The sequence below is a fragment of the Corythoichthys intestinalis genome, chromosome 3, assembly GCF_030265065.1.
Source record: "Corythoichthys intestinalis isolate RoL2023-P3 chromosome 3, ASM3026506v1, whole genome shotgun sequence".
Lineage (NCBI taxonomy): Eukaryota > Metazoa > Chordata > Actinopteri > Syngnathiformes > Syngnathidae > Corythoichthys > Corythoichthys intestinalis.
Window position 1 is genome coordinate 33,120,782 of NC_080397.1, and position 15,335 is coordinate 33,136,116.

At 39.2% G+C, this 15,335-nt stretch overlaps 1 protein-coding gene across 2 annotated transcripts in view; it reads right to left on the reverse strand.

The window, feature by feature from the left end:
• Positions 1 to 14,601, reverse strand: part of rflna (refilin A) — a 30,184-nt gene extending 15,583 nt beyond the window's left edge. Inside the window, exons 1-2 of one of the 2 annotated variants that reach the window (XM_057832831.1) lie at positions 14,409 to 14,601; positions 14,004 to 14,332 (exon numbers count right to left, since the gene is read on the reverse strand). In XM_057832831.1, the coding sequence (XP_057688814.1) occupies positions 14,004 to 14,225 (222 nt within the window). In that variant the 5' untranslated portion in view covers positions 14,226 to 14,332; positions 14,409 to 14,601. The remainder of the gene's footprint in view (positions 1 to 14,003; positions 14,333 to 14,408) is intronic. The other variant, XM_057832830.1, reaches the window with a different exon arrangement.
• Between the last annotated feature and the right edge of the window lie 734 nt (positions 14,602 to 15,335).

The following is a 15,335-nucleotide window of genomic DNA, read 5'->3' on the forward strand; positions in this document are numbered from 1 at the left end:
TAGCAATTCGTTTAGCTCAACAAATACACTCAATGGCAATATTTAGTCACAATAGAAAAACTATGATGCTGGGAGCCATTATCAGGAGTCTTGTAGGTTGTGAAGAAAACGCACAATGCACCCGCACTAAAAAGGAAACTACGGCACTGGGACGTCAACAACAATGGCAAGCAAGTAGTTCATTTTTTGGTTTAAAATTTTACAAATCTTATTAAAATGAAAACATTAACGGGTTTTAATATCAAATTATTATAACTGGTACTTAAATTTATTTTTTAAGAACTACATGTCTTTCTATCCGTGGTACGCTTTATAAATAATTTTATCTTTCAATCCTAACATGCTCTAATATACCGTATATTTTCCAAATGTTGCTTTACACAGCCTTAACAAAAATAAAGAACTTTTGCGAGCTATCATACTGTAAATTTTATACAGTGACTGACATTGTATTTGCTAGCTTCTATAGCGATTGACATGCTGGCTAAAGGTCTGCAGAGCCTCACTTTGTACAGAGGAATCTTGGGAAACCTGAAATCTGGTCAAATGACTAAGAATGTGCCGATTGAACTTTGCCTAATTTGTCCCCTTTCAAATCCACTTGCAATCTGTGCAACCGCAGACGATGCAGCCACACTTGTGATTGATGGCCGTCTCTGCGTGCAAGCACGGTTGGCCATGTGAAGAGAGCGGTCGCCCGGCCCCGGCTCCCGCTCCTCTCACATTACAGCGGGAGGTGGTCACATGCTGCGGCTTGGATGCGGTTAAGCGCGCATGCCAGGACTGGGGACGGGCGAGAAGAGGCCAAGGGCACAGCAGATGAGTGCGGCGTCAAGCTCGTCTTACCTATGCGATCTAGAGGTTTGGAACTGGCAACTGTTAAATGTACATGATTGCAACTCAGAGAATATTGCAATGCACATTTAAGGTCAATTCTGCTTGGTGCAGATTCAGACAAGCATGCAAAATGGATGAAAGCATTCATTTATCTTTGTGATACGGTTATTGTGCATGCATTTGTCATAATGACAATATTTTTTCGATTAATTGTGAATGCGTAATATATACGCATTTATTTTTAAGATTTTTCAAATTTTTTTTCCCCCCAGAAAATGGGGTTTCACAATAGAAACTAGGGGAATTACTGTGTAATTACATAACCTATTACGTATATCCTAACAAAATAGAAGTAGGAAGAACAAAGACGTATTAAATCCCACATTTCTTTATAATAAAAGAAAGAATTGTCAAAAAGAATTATAATCGTAAATTTTGCTGTCCTAAATGTGCTTCATACAACCGTTCCAAAACTCTCCAAAATATCCGAAATTCAAAGAGATTGGGTGAACTAATGATCATTTTTTTCTACAAATTTGCAGAAATTCAAGATCATAAACTCTTGAGAAAATTAATAAAGATGAAGAAACATGTTTGCGTCCGTCGAAACTATTCTTAATTCAAATAAAAATCAACACAAACACTAATGAGTCACAACAGGAACCATGCACATATTTGCACCATGCAAATATTTCGCAATAAAATGCCTTCTGACCCTAATTTTGATCCTACATAGAAAATTAATACCACCATTCGGCATTTATTTTTCTTCATATCTGAAAAAATTCAAGATCATAAAATACGTGAAAGTAGCCACAGAAGCAATGAGGTCTTTCCAAAGTTCCTAGCAACCATTTTCTTTTAACCACATACATTTTTTGGGGAGGGGGCTGTATACTGAATTCTTATAATTAGTCTGCTTCCAAAGGCATGCTCTCATTTAGGGATGTACCGGAAGCAAAATGCTTGGCCGAAACCAAAAACAGAATATTGGAAACACTTGGCCGAAAGGCCGAAATAATTCACATGTATACAATTAATTTTTTTATTTCATTTAAAAAATATATATCTTATTCATTATTTCCCAAACAATGCCCTTTGCTTTGGCCTTTATTTATTTTTTTGGTGATCAGGCAGAAATAAAATATGGTTCCTTTTCACAAGTACGCATACATCTTTGAAAATGTTCTACGACCCCCGAGAAATTTTGTTTGAAAGATGCAGATTCTAAAAGCCCCTAGGAGGGTGTGTTCCGGGCGGCAGTGGGCATTTTGCGGCAAACTTTGAACACGTCTAATAGCAGAGGTGCCGACATCTTCATAGCATTCTGTTCAGTGGACGTCACAGCTGGTGAAACCTTAACAAATGCACTTTCTTGGAAGTTTGGGACACTCGAAAGATGGGTCTCACGCCTACATTTGCTTAGCTCAATGAGATCTCGATATACGTTTGCTTGGTACTGTAGTTCACAACAACAACAAAAAAACGTTCTCCCTGAAACTAGTAAAGCTCTTTACAAGGCTATTACAATCTCTCATACTCCTCAAAATAAGATCTGCTGTTTTCTTGTGCAGTAAGTGGAATCGATCGCGAGCCAGGCGAGTGGGCCAAGTCCTAGCAGCTACGAAGCCGGCGAAGTCGCTCCAAGCCGCATTAACACGGTGAATGGCAGATGGGGTGCAGAAGTCGTGTAAAAAATGTGAAAAAAAAGAAGTGATCGTGCCATAAAATTATTGTACTAAAACACAGCAAATGCACATGTATACATTTAAAAACAACTTTATATGTATACTGCTCACTTGATTAAACTCCAAACTACGCATGCACGGGCTCAACACTGTACTCCATGCGAAGCAGGACATCAATGCATAGCAATTTGAGAACGAACGTGTCGCATCGATAAAGCAAATTTATTTTCCTTCATTTAATAATTTAAATTTCGGCTGTCAAATTTATCGCGTTAACGGGCGGTAACTGATTTTTTAAATTATTCACGTTAAAATATTTGACGCAATTAACGTATGCACGGAATGACCCGTTCTTGCGTTGCCTCAAACAGTTTACAATGATGCCGTTTTAGCACATTGCGAGCGAATAGGCAGAGAAATGCAAGTGGACACAGGTTGTTGGCTTAAGCTTTGGCAGTAACTACTAACAGTCATGGTTGCCCAACTTCCCATCATGCATTTGGGCGGAGCAAGAGCAGATCTCTTTCTTAACACAATTAAACACAACGCAGAACATATTGTATACCATTTGCAGCCACTACTGACAGTCATGGTTGCCCAACTTTCGATCATGCATTTGGGCAGAGCAGGAGCCCATCTTTTTCTTAGCACGCCTAATTGAACACAACGCAGAACATGTTATAAACCATTTGCAGCCACTACTGAGAGTCATGGTTGCCCAACTTCCCATCATGCATTTGGGCGGAGCAGGAGATGATATTTTTCTTAACAAGCCTAATTGAACACAACGCAGAACATAATGTATACCATCTGCAGCCACCACTGACAGTCATGCTTGCTCAACTTCCCGTCATGCATTTGGGCGGAGTAGGACATGTTCTATTTCTTAACACGCCTAATTGAACAAAATGCAGAACATACTGTATAACATTTGCTGCCACCACTGACAGTCATGGTTGCCCAACTTCCCATCATGCATTTGGGCGGAGTAGGAGACGTTGTTTTTCTTAATATAAAATTATTATAACTTGTACTCAAATTCATCTTTTAAAAACTACAAGTCTTTTTATCCGCGGATCCATTGAACAGAAAGAATGTTAATAATGTTAATGCCATCTTGTGGATTTATTGTTGTAATAAACAAATACAGTACTTATGAACAGTATGTTGAATGTCCGTCGTGTGTCTTATATTTCCATTCCAACAATAATTTACAGAAAAATATGGCACATTTTAGAGATGTTTTGAATTGCGATTATGGCAATTAATTAATTTTTAAGCTGTGATTAACTCGATTAAAAATTTTAATCGTTTGACAACCCTAATTCAAATATTTCTTTGATACCTCAAAATGCTTCCAAATCGCGGGCATGTTGGCTGTGAGCCAGTGTTGCTTCTCACCGTGGTCATCACAAGAGGACTACGGTTCTTCACACTATTCGGTGGTACGCCTTCGGCCTTTTAACTTAAAACCGAAAATGAAATATTAGTTATTTTCGGCAGAAAGCCTTCGGTGCCGAATATTCAGCCACATCTCTACTAGGCCTGTCGCGATAACAAATTTTAGTGGGCGATAAATTATCTAAAAAATTATTGCGATTTGCGATATTATTGCGCCCCCCCTCCAATTTTTTTTTAACCGATTTACAATGGCACAGTGAGAATACAGTATATATTAATAGATCAAGTACACCCATTTAAACGCAACAAATGTTTACTCTTAAATTCAAAAATACTTTTTAAGAAATAACAACTAAAAACAATAGACCATGCCTCTTTCAAGTAAAAGACAATATTAATACCGCACAAAAACACATAATAAAATGTTTTTATTCAAGAAAAAAATAAAATTGCACTTGATAACTCAAGCATTTAGGCACAGAGGTATAAAGTTGTAATAACAGTAATTGCACTTCAACAACAGAGAAAAAATAGAGTAATTAAGTAGCAGTAACAAAAAATTGGCTTCAATAAGTATCAAATAACATTAAACAGAGGTAAAACGGTCTCGTTTCTTCAGCAATGAAGCGGACTTCACTTTCTGTGAGGGAACGCTTGTTTTGCGCAGTGTCGTTTGTATTTCTTACATCAATCGAACACCTCTAATTGTTAATTGACGTGAGCAGTGAAAACTGAAGAGGGCGATAGTGTTTCAACTTTCAAATGAGCATGTAGATTTATTCTGTTGGCCATCTTTGTTGAAACAACCTCCAAACACATTTAGCAGACTGGTTCGTCCTTTTTGGCTGCCATTTTTATTTGGTTTCAAATCAAAAGTTTCCCACACCGAGCCTGTAGTGTTTTCCGTCCATTTTCGTATTCCTCACATCACTCGCTCATTGCTATGCACCAACAGTGCACTTGGCCCCGCCTCCCTCCATTGAATGATGGTCACTCAAACTCAAATGTATAAAACGAATATACCCAGAAGTCAATAAAACATGTTGCGTAGTTGGCAAAAGGAAGTCGAACTTTTAACAGCACGTCTCTGCCACACATCTGACACACGCGCGCGCACGTGCTCGCGAGGCGATAAATCGCAGCAGGAAAATTACCGCCTTCATTTTTATATACCGCGCGATAAATGGAATTATTGTATATTACGACAGGCTTAATCTCTACTTCCAACACAATATTGATTGATAAATTTGGGTACTTTTTATTAAAAACTTTCTGAGGTATGAGTTTATTCGAAAGAAAAAGAGGTTCCATATCTCATTCTGACACTGCGTCTGGTGTCACTGAAACCCCTTACATTCGCCATGATAAATGGGGTTCACTGTACTTCAGTCATGTGTGGGCTGTGCTTTCCATCTAATTCAAAATAAACACCTGAATGGAGGTTACAAGGCCTCCTGGAAGAAGCACCAGTCTGCACACAAAGAATTTACTCGTCCTGGAAGAAGCACATTCATGCCCAGAAAAACAGTGTGCTGCTGACAAAGCCACACAGTGTCCAAAGAACAACGGCGAGCCGCAGAGTCGAAAGGCCAACTCAAACATTTCCCAACTAGAGGCCCCAGACATTTATGTGAAAATCAGCAGGGAAGTCTCGTGCTTGTCGCATCCTTGTGAAGGTGTGTAGACAGACCGCCTGTCTGAGTATTTTGTCCCAGTTGTATTTAGAAATGAAAGGTCATCAAACACTTACGCAACAACCCCTAACAAGCCCCCCGCACCTCAAAATAGAGCTTGCGGATTGTTCATAGGTGGTGTACAAAAACTCAAAAATAGATTTGGGAAGCGGGGGGGGCATAAGCACTATTGTACGTAAGGTAATCACTCATCATGCTGTCCAGATTGAAGGCCCCTTTTTCAGATGGAAAACGTCTTTCCACACTCAGACAAGTAAAAATCAAGAATAGGCTTAAAAATGGAAACCGCAAAGCAGGAAAGCCCAACAAGTATGAACCTCCGGCGGATTAGTGCATCTCTCTGCGTATGTGGGCGTCTCTCAGGCGAATGTCACAACACTCCCGGGATTCACAACAGCATTTCTGAGGCTTCCATTAGACCCGCTCAGACAAGTTCTCCAGACCGTTGGAAAGTGGGAGTGATCTGGAAAGGATTTTTGATCCAATGTGTCTTGCAGCGTCTCAGAAAAAAATAGGATTACCATGTTGGCTGTCAGTCGGCTGCAAAAACACCACACAACCCAGTGTCAATAGTGACTGGCGCTTCCAATTTACCATACTTTTCGGACAATAAGGTGCACAGGATTTGAAGGTGCACTATTGCATAAACGCACTGCATTTGCCATTTGCTGTTTTTCTTAATTTTTTTTTTTACATTTTATTCATTAGGTATTTATTTGTTTTGCTTTATTTCTACTTAATAAATTTAAACTACTAATTACTAGGGGTGTAACGGTACACAAAAATCTCAGTTCGGTACGTACCTCAGTTTTGAGGTCACGGAGCGGTTCATTTTCGGTACAGTAAGAAGAAAAATGCAAAATATAAATGTGCTACTTGTTTATTACACACCTTTGTGCTTTCAACAATAGGAACATTAGCTTATGCAAAGCTGGAATTCTGCTTAAAAAGTAGCGGGTATTTAAAGATAATCCAACAACAATTTGCCTTTCAGACCCCACGTATTAGTCAGCTTTCTTTCTTAAAGAAAGAAAAAAGTCCTGTGCTAAAGTGAAAAGCAATCCCGATGACAAAGATTTTAAGATGTATTTTACAAATGAAATGCTCAATGAATCATTATTTTCCTTATGAACGGTTTTCAAAAGCTTTATTGGTGGATTTTCTCAAGTTAAAGCACCACACAGAAATGAATAAATTTAATTGTGTAAGCAGGATATGTGTATTATTTAATTACAGGTGTTTTAGTTCATTTCAATTTATTTTATTGAAATGGGCAATTATTTATTTTATTATGTGTTTGTTTTACAAATGTGATGTAGTATTTATTTATATTGTATATTTTATGTTGCATAACTTTAGTTTCTATGTGAATATTATTTCCTATTTGTTTTGTTGTGGTAGGAGGGTTTTGTATTGAACACGGGGCCCTGTTGGTTATTATTATAGCAGAGAAGACAGCAGTAAATCAACAAAGACAAGTCAACTGTGCCCCGATCTACCACTCAAGAGATCTGATGGACTCAAAAAGTGGGTTAGGAACGATTGCATATTAGTTTGAAAATCGACCGGATCCACCGTATTTTTACACGAGTGACACCCGGTCTGCCCGATCCTAGCTACCGGTAGTAGTATTGACACAGGAGGGTCACGTCTCGCGTCAAAAAATAAACTCTGCCGTTCTTTTCGAGTGCGTCGTGTTGAGCCGCTTCTTGAACGCGTCTAACACGCGGCCGCACTGCGACTGTTGTGCATTGGCTGATTGACTTTAACGCCCGCGTTTCACTGCGTTCTCGCGGCGGCCACGTTGTCGCGCCGTTGACGTTTCTGGGTTATACTGTCCTACCGTGTTGGTCCTCATTATAGTAGAGAAGACGGAGTAAATATAATCTACACAAAGAAACTGTAACCCGATCGACTCACAGCCTCGAAAAGTAAGGGTTACATTACGTCAGAAACTTGTTCGGTACGCCTCCGTTCCGAACCGAGCACCACATACCGAAACGGTTAATACAAATACATGTACCGTTACACCCTTACTAATTACCACTACTAAGCTATCAATTAAAATACTTTAAATTAGGGGTGTGACAAAATATCAAAATGGTGATACATCGTGATACTTTGTATCCCAAAAGGTTATCGATATGCTCCTGCCAAGTATCGAGATATCGTTTTAAAAAGGTGTCAATGATAAACAGAAAAAAGGAACCAACAAGTTGCCACTAAAATCTTCCACCATAATAGTGCCTCAGTTAACTCTACGGCTGCATTGATGGTGCTCGACGCCCAGTCCATTTAGATTGGGAATGTTCGTTCATTCGAAACCAGAGCATTCACGGTCGTTCTGTCCGATTTTCAGGGGATTTACAGGTCACTTGCTGTTCATTTAGGACATTTACAGGTCATTTCCTTTTGAGTTTGAGTCACTGCCTATTCATTTGGGTGATTCCCAGTAGGGCTGGGCGATATGGCCTTAAACATGTATCACGATAAATTGAGCAGATTTATCTCGATAACGATAAATGACGATAAATTCGCCCAAGCGGACTGTTATATAATTTGAAAATCTGAATCAATGCATGAAATACAGATTAACTATTTCTTGTTGATTTATTTACCAGCATTCAATTTTATATACTATATTTAACAATTGTACATGCAGTCTAAACATTAAATTTATAAAAATTAGGGCTGTCAAAATTATCGCGTTAACTGGCGTTAATTAATTTTTTTAATTAATCACGTTAAAATATTTGACGCAATTAACGCACTTGCCCAGCTCAGACATATTTAAATGTCACTAGAGTGAAAGGCCCACCTGTTAATTGTGTTTTGCGGAGTTTTGCTGCCCTCTGCTGGCGTTTGGGTGCGACTGATTTTATAGTGTAAGTAATTATTGCCATCAACAATGGCGGGCTACTAGTTTATTTTTTGATTGAAAATTTAACAAATTTTATTAAAACGAAAACATTAAGAGGGGTTTTAATATAAAATTTCTATAACTGATTTAGAACTGATTTATTGTTATAATAAACAAATACAGTCCTTATGTACCGCATGTTGAAAATATATATCCATCTTGCGTCTTATCTTTCCATTCCAACAATAATTTAGAGAAAAATATGGCATATTATATAGATGGTTTGAATTGCGATTAATTACGATTAATTAATTTTTAAGCTGTAATTAACTCGATTAAAAATTTTAATCATTTGACAGCCCTAATAAAAATGTATTGTAAGCAATAAGAATTCAAGTATGAACATTTATAACAGCGTGTATGACTTGAACAATGTACATTGTCAAAATCAATATGCCTGTGCAAACATGTAATTGTAACACAAATGACTTGCAGCTTGAACAGTACACTTCAAAAAGACAACTTATTGTTAATGGCTGCTGTGATATAATTATTAAATACAAGTGTTTACTTTATGGTTTAAGGGTTTTTTCCCCCCCCAGTGCATTTTTTCATAAATGCACGCACAATAAAAATAGCTGGGGCCATTTCTCGGTCATTATAAGTTTCGCCGTTGGATTGTACTTTATGCAGAATTCTTTACCATCACAAAAGCTATCAGAGGAATCACACACACAGACAGATACAAAATAACGCCACATAGTAATTGCTAGATGCAGTCCGTGCCCAATCCACTCATTAAGTTCATCCGTTTCGACCAGGTTAGAGCCTCTATCCGACTCCATAACGTTCATTTGTAGCGTTAGCCTGGCTACCAGTAGAAAGCACTGAAAGCACCATCTCCGGAAATCGTGAGAACAAAGGAGGACAGCGGGTGAAAGCCCGTCTGGATGCCACCAAGAGTCTACTAAATGTCGGTTGAAAGTTTGGTGAACCTCCCTTAAGCCACACTCCATCACGTTTTGCTTGTAGCGTTAGCTGCTAGCGTTAGCTTACCGGGCTTTTGTTTGATTGGCTTCCTGATGATCACGTGACTCCCTACGTAAGCACATTCACTGCTTTCTTAAAGGGGAATGAACATAGACGAACAACACAGAATCAAAGCGGGATGAAAAGACTGTTTTCTTGTTTTATTAATTTACCGAATTTACCGACATGGTCAAAATTACGTCGGTCATCGTTAAGAATTTCGGTGACGGTAAATTTTCGGTTTACCGCCCTGCTCTAATTCCCAGGTCACTTCCTGTTCTGTAACTCAAAATAAACAGGAAGCGACCCATAAAATACCCCAAAATCAACAGGAAAGAACTGAAAATCAACAGGTAAATGACCTTAAATGGCCCAAAATTAACTCATTGCCTGGCATTGGCTGTCACTGACGGCCATAGACGTTCAATCCGTTTGAAGTGAGAGGGATGGCCACCCTCCCAGTTCAAATGGATTGGACGTCTACTCGTGATTAACTCATTCAAATTAACAGCAGAAGCTTGTTTTTCTGTTTATTAGTTGTTTGTAGAATATCCTAGAATGATTCCCTGACCAATGTATTGATAATTGTTGTATCGCCATATATCGCAAATCGTATCGTATCGCGAGGTACCACGAGGTTCTCACTCCTACTTTAAATCACAAACTACTACTACTCCCATTGCTTTATGAATATGTGTTCTATGTTCTACTGTAAACAAGTCTGTAAAATACAATATTACCCATTAAACACGACCAGAATACATACAAACAGGAACACTGGGATATAAGGAGCCTCTTTAAATTTGGGGAAAATCAAGGGTTTTAACTGTGCCGTATAGTTCAGAAAAGTACGGTAGAGTACATTAAGATCAGGATTGTGTAGCTTGACAGAAAACATACAAAAAAGGTTTTGTTTTGATGGGGCAAATTTGCACTTTTTATGGGACTTTTTGGGGGAATACGTCTCTCGGATGGCCTGGGAACGCCTTGGGATCCCGCCAGAGGAACTGGTTGAAGTGGCTGGGGAGAGGGAAGTCTGGGCTTCCCTGCCAAAGCTGCTGCCCCCGTGACCTGACCCAGGATTCAGCGGTAGATGATAGGATGGATGGAAATTTACACTTTGGGCAGCAAGTTGGATTAGCATGTCTTCCTCACAGTCCTGAAATTTTGTGTTTGAATCTCAACCCTACAGGTACTCGAGCTTTCTTTCACATCCACAAAAACATGCATGACAAATTGAGAAGACAGGATGTACCCTGCTTCCCAATTAACTGGGCTAAGCTCCAAAAGAACAGTAAGACCAAGAGGAGGTGTGAGACCTCAGCTGTGTGCCAGATATGCTAACCACTAGGCCTAATGCAAAGTGCTACCTTAAAACTATTGTTCGCATGCCAGAATGCCAATTTAATGACCCGAGGACTTTGATAATGTGGTTTAATAGTTCAACATCTTATAGCAAAGTTCAGATAAAATTCAAATACCCTCATTACATCTGTTTGATTGATACTAGATGTTATCTTTGATCTGATGATGAACATTTTGGGGGTTTTGTTTATTACATCGATTCAAATCAAGCATTTCCCAGAAGTCATATTTTCAAATGGACTTCTTAATAAACTCTTACAAAAACTTTCAAAGGTTTGCATTATAAAGTTGTGTTGCCTGTCTTGTAAGGAATTTGAGGAAAAACTGCACAAAATACTATTTCAAGTGTGCCACTACAGGCTGAAAGCTGCCCTCTACTGGCTAACTCCTTGCCTAGGGGCAAAATAAGTTCACAATTAATCAACGCTGATTCCAAATATCAAAAGTTAGGCTCCAATGATCGATAGATATTGATAGATATTGGCCCATGCCACGTAGCTACTAAGTTTCAAGACGATCGGTTCACGAATAAAAAAGGAGTACGACTTTCAAGTTAAGTCTCCACAAGAACAAGAAAAACAACAATTTGAGGAGCGACATGAAATATCAAAGTTTCACATTTGAGCAGTGTTTACATGTTTTCTGCTAAATGCTAAACCACTATGAGCAGGGTGGTGTCGCCAATTTTCCTTAAATGATCAAAAGGAACGTCAGATGCATACATGGTGTTCCAAATGTGTTTATGACCCGTGTTTGATGCAGACTTTGTATTCGCAATAAAGCATCGTTGCTAAGGACTTTGAAAAGATGAGAGCACAATAATGACATATAAAAGTATCTTTGTTGAAAAGATGATAGCACAATAAGGACAACAAAAAGCCTATTTAAATGTTTGACTTAAGCCATTTAGATGGAATAGCTGACTATCCATCCACCTTTCAATATTTCTCATTTTGTTGACTCCTGATGACCTGTTAGCAGTCAGTCAATCACATGGCACTAAGGCTATTGAAACTCACATTTACACCTTTTCTGTGTGAAAACTGAACCAACACAGTCTGCACTCGGCCAAAACTATATTGGAGAAAAACTATCATTGCGATTTTTGGGGGGGTTTCAACATATCGCAGTATTCTATTGCGATGCTAAAACTACAATTTTCACCAGATAGCTTGAATAGTTTGAGATAGGCCTGAACGATATTAGAAAAAAAAATAACATTGCCATATATACTGCCAAGGCTCCACACTTACTTTTTTCATTGATTGAACTGGTTGCACCTAATTTTTTCTTAAGGTGCACCAGCACAAAACTTTGACGCTTGTGTTGCCAAAAACAGCCTCTCACTTACACAATGAATAAGTTGGCACAACACACTTCAGACTGGGGTGGAAGTTTAACGATGCTTAACACATTTGTGCCTTTCATCATAAAGCTACCGAGACAGATTAAAGCTACAAACCTGTCAATCATCGTTAACGTTAAGTACCGAACGCCAGCTGCACTGGTGACAAAAAACAGTTCGGTTGCACTCCCTAGCATTAGGGAGGATGAGAGGCGGTGGCGCTGTATGAGCATGAAGCAGAAAAATATGAATATATTTTTTTTAAACTGCGGTGGCGCTGTATGAGCATGAAGCAGAAAAATATGAATATATATTTTTTAAACTAAAAACCCGATCCTTTTCACCCGATTCTGATCGTCTGAAAAATGGCGCTATCAGCCCAATTTCTGATCACGTGATCGGATCGGGGACTTCCCTAATTTATATAATGCCATTTAATCCAGGCTTGCTGTATATAAAAGGGATCCAGGATCTGCAAACCTGCTGTTTTTATGAAGTAAAATAAACGTTTACATGAAAAACAAAAACAAAAAAAAACAATCGCACGTCCTGCGATGTGACCTTACGCTGAGATTAAGGGGGGGCCCCCGGCGGCCTAAAATGTCATTGCATATAATTGACTTTCCAATACATGAATTTAAAATTAAGACTTTGCCTGTAAAATGTTGTCTACAAAAGTTGTAAAGCAATAAAACAACAAAAATGAGAGACGGTCATTTGCTTTGCTTAGCGCCCCCAAAAAACACCTGAGGACAGAAGAGGCAAGATGGATATACGTAATTTTTTTCAAACCTAAACTTTCAAAAAGCAACAACAACTACTAAGCGAGAACCAAGGATTGAAGATGTGGACCATCAAACGCCGGAGAGCACCACCAAAATGTTGAGCGGGATTTCAGTTTGCTCCACTAGAGACGTTAACCCTCAAAAAAAAGATGGGAAACAAAAAAACGCTCATTTTCAACTTACAGTATATTATAAATGTTCCTGGCTGGAATATTCAGTCAAAACGGATGTGGCGTGTACTTCTCCACTAGGTAAGACAGAAAAACGCGCGAACACACAGCTGGGTTGCCTGTATGTACGAGCATGGGCTAAGCTACTATCCGAACATATATCTTACAAGTTAATTTCATTGCTGACTCTTCCACATGTTTGCCCCAACCACAAAAGTCAAAATCCACCTATGGGTGTGACTATTGCATATGCACAAATTGCGATGGCAATGTTCAAACGATATATCTGCACTGAAATAAAGTGCATGTACCACAACACCTTCAGTGCAATGATAGTGTAAACCACGACCTAAGAGTCAAACAGTCCCGGCCACTTGTCAGCAGTAATGATGACATCCAAAACCAACAGACTCCTACTGATGGTGGGGTAAAGACAGTAGGCAACAAAGACTACGCTTTCTGAAACTGATACATGTTATGAAACTGTACCGGGGTCTCACTTTGGATCCCCCATAAAACCAGTTAAGTCTAATGCAGTAAGTCAAGCAGGCATTTAACTTCTATGGATTCCTGGGCCAGTGGCATCCTCAACATGGGGGGTCAGAGAGTCTGACTTAATTTTCAAAGAGTCACACACAATAATATGGGTTCATAATAGTATCACAGTCAGTCCACTTTATGTCATAATAGACCATAAGACTATTGTCATGGGAGCACATATAAGCTGAAAAAATGAATCAAAATTCATGGAAGGATTTAATTTGTAAAATTCTGACGGTTTTGCTTGCCCTAGGGGTTTACGACTACAACCAAGAAATGAGGATCTTACCAGTTTGCCCTCCCGACCGGCGTCCTTCTTCCAGGACGCTTGCTGGCTCTCCACGGGCGTCGAGCAGCTGCCGGAACGCGACTCGACAAGAGCCGGGGAGAGGGAGCAGAAAGGCGGACTGGGGCTGGGGGGAAGCCCCGAATCGGGACTGTCGAGCAGCCCTTCCCGGTTCTTTCCTTTGAGGCTTTCATCCATCGCTTGTAAGTGGAGGTGCCCCACCATTTCTCGGGACGTTTGCGAGCAAGAAAAATCGCAAAGTCGCACTAAAAACTTTTCCGACGCTTCTCTTGTCGAGCCTCTGCGTCGAACTGTAGCTCCACGGCCAGATTCTTCAAAGTAAGATGAGAACGATTGCGGTCATTTATTAGGTTTTTGCGCCACTAAAAAGCAATGAGATACGCTTACCTGTGTCGCCAAGTGAGCCGTGCTCTTAAACTTTTCCAAGTTGGCTTCACAGCCCCAAATCATGTAAAGATTACATCGGCATGACACCAAATGTCAACGTCTCAACACAAAAACAAAGTAGACGTGCGTCTGTCGCAGGTCTGGATGAAAGCTCCTCTATGGAGCTCGTCACCGCTCACGCTCTACTAGACGAGGGCGCGCGTCACTAGGTTGGTGTGTGTGTGCGATCGGCCGCTGAGATGGTATATGCACTAGCGTGAATGACCAGAAGAGGGCGCATGTTGTCGTTTCATATTTGTCATTACAATCATTTTGTTTATTTACACTGCATTAAATGGTGAAGGTATCATGTAACACCAGGGGTGAAAGTGGTTATAATTTCTTGCCGTGAAGGTCACCACGGAGCCAGAATTTTTAATTTTTTTTTTTTTTTTTTTTTTTGTTGGGGGGGGGGGGGGCGTGTTACTGAAATGCAAAGAAAACTGTTTTGGTCAGTTATTTGTATAACACATACAAAAACTGATTTTCATTCAAAATTGTATTTATTCAGTGATTTGCAAAATAACAACAAAAACAGCTACAACCTATGAGGGGCCGTACAAGACATTTTTCATTCTAGCCCTCTCACAAACATACATTCTCCTTTCACATACATATATATTCACTCTCACACACATACATTTTCACTCTCACATTCATACATTTTTACTTTCACATTTATACATTTTTACTTTCACGTTTATACATTTTTACTTTCACGTTCATACATTTTCTCTGTCACGTTCATACATTTTCACTCTTATATTCATACATTTTTACTTTCACATTTATACATTTTCACTCTCACATTTATACATTTTCACTCTCACATTCATACATTTTTACTTTCACATTTATACATTTTTACTTTCACGTTTATATATTTTC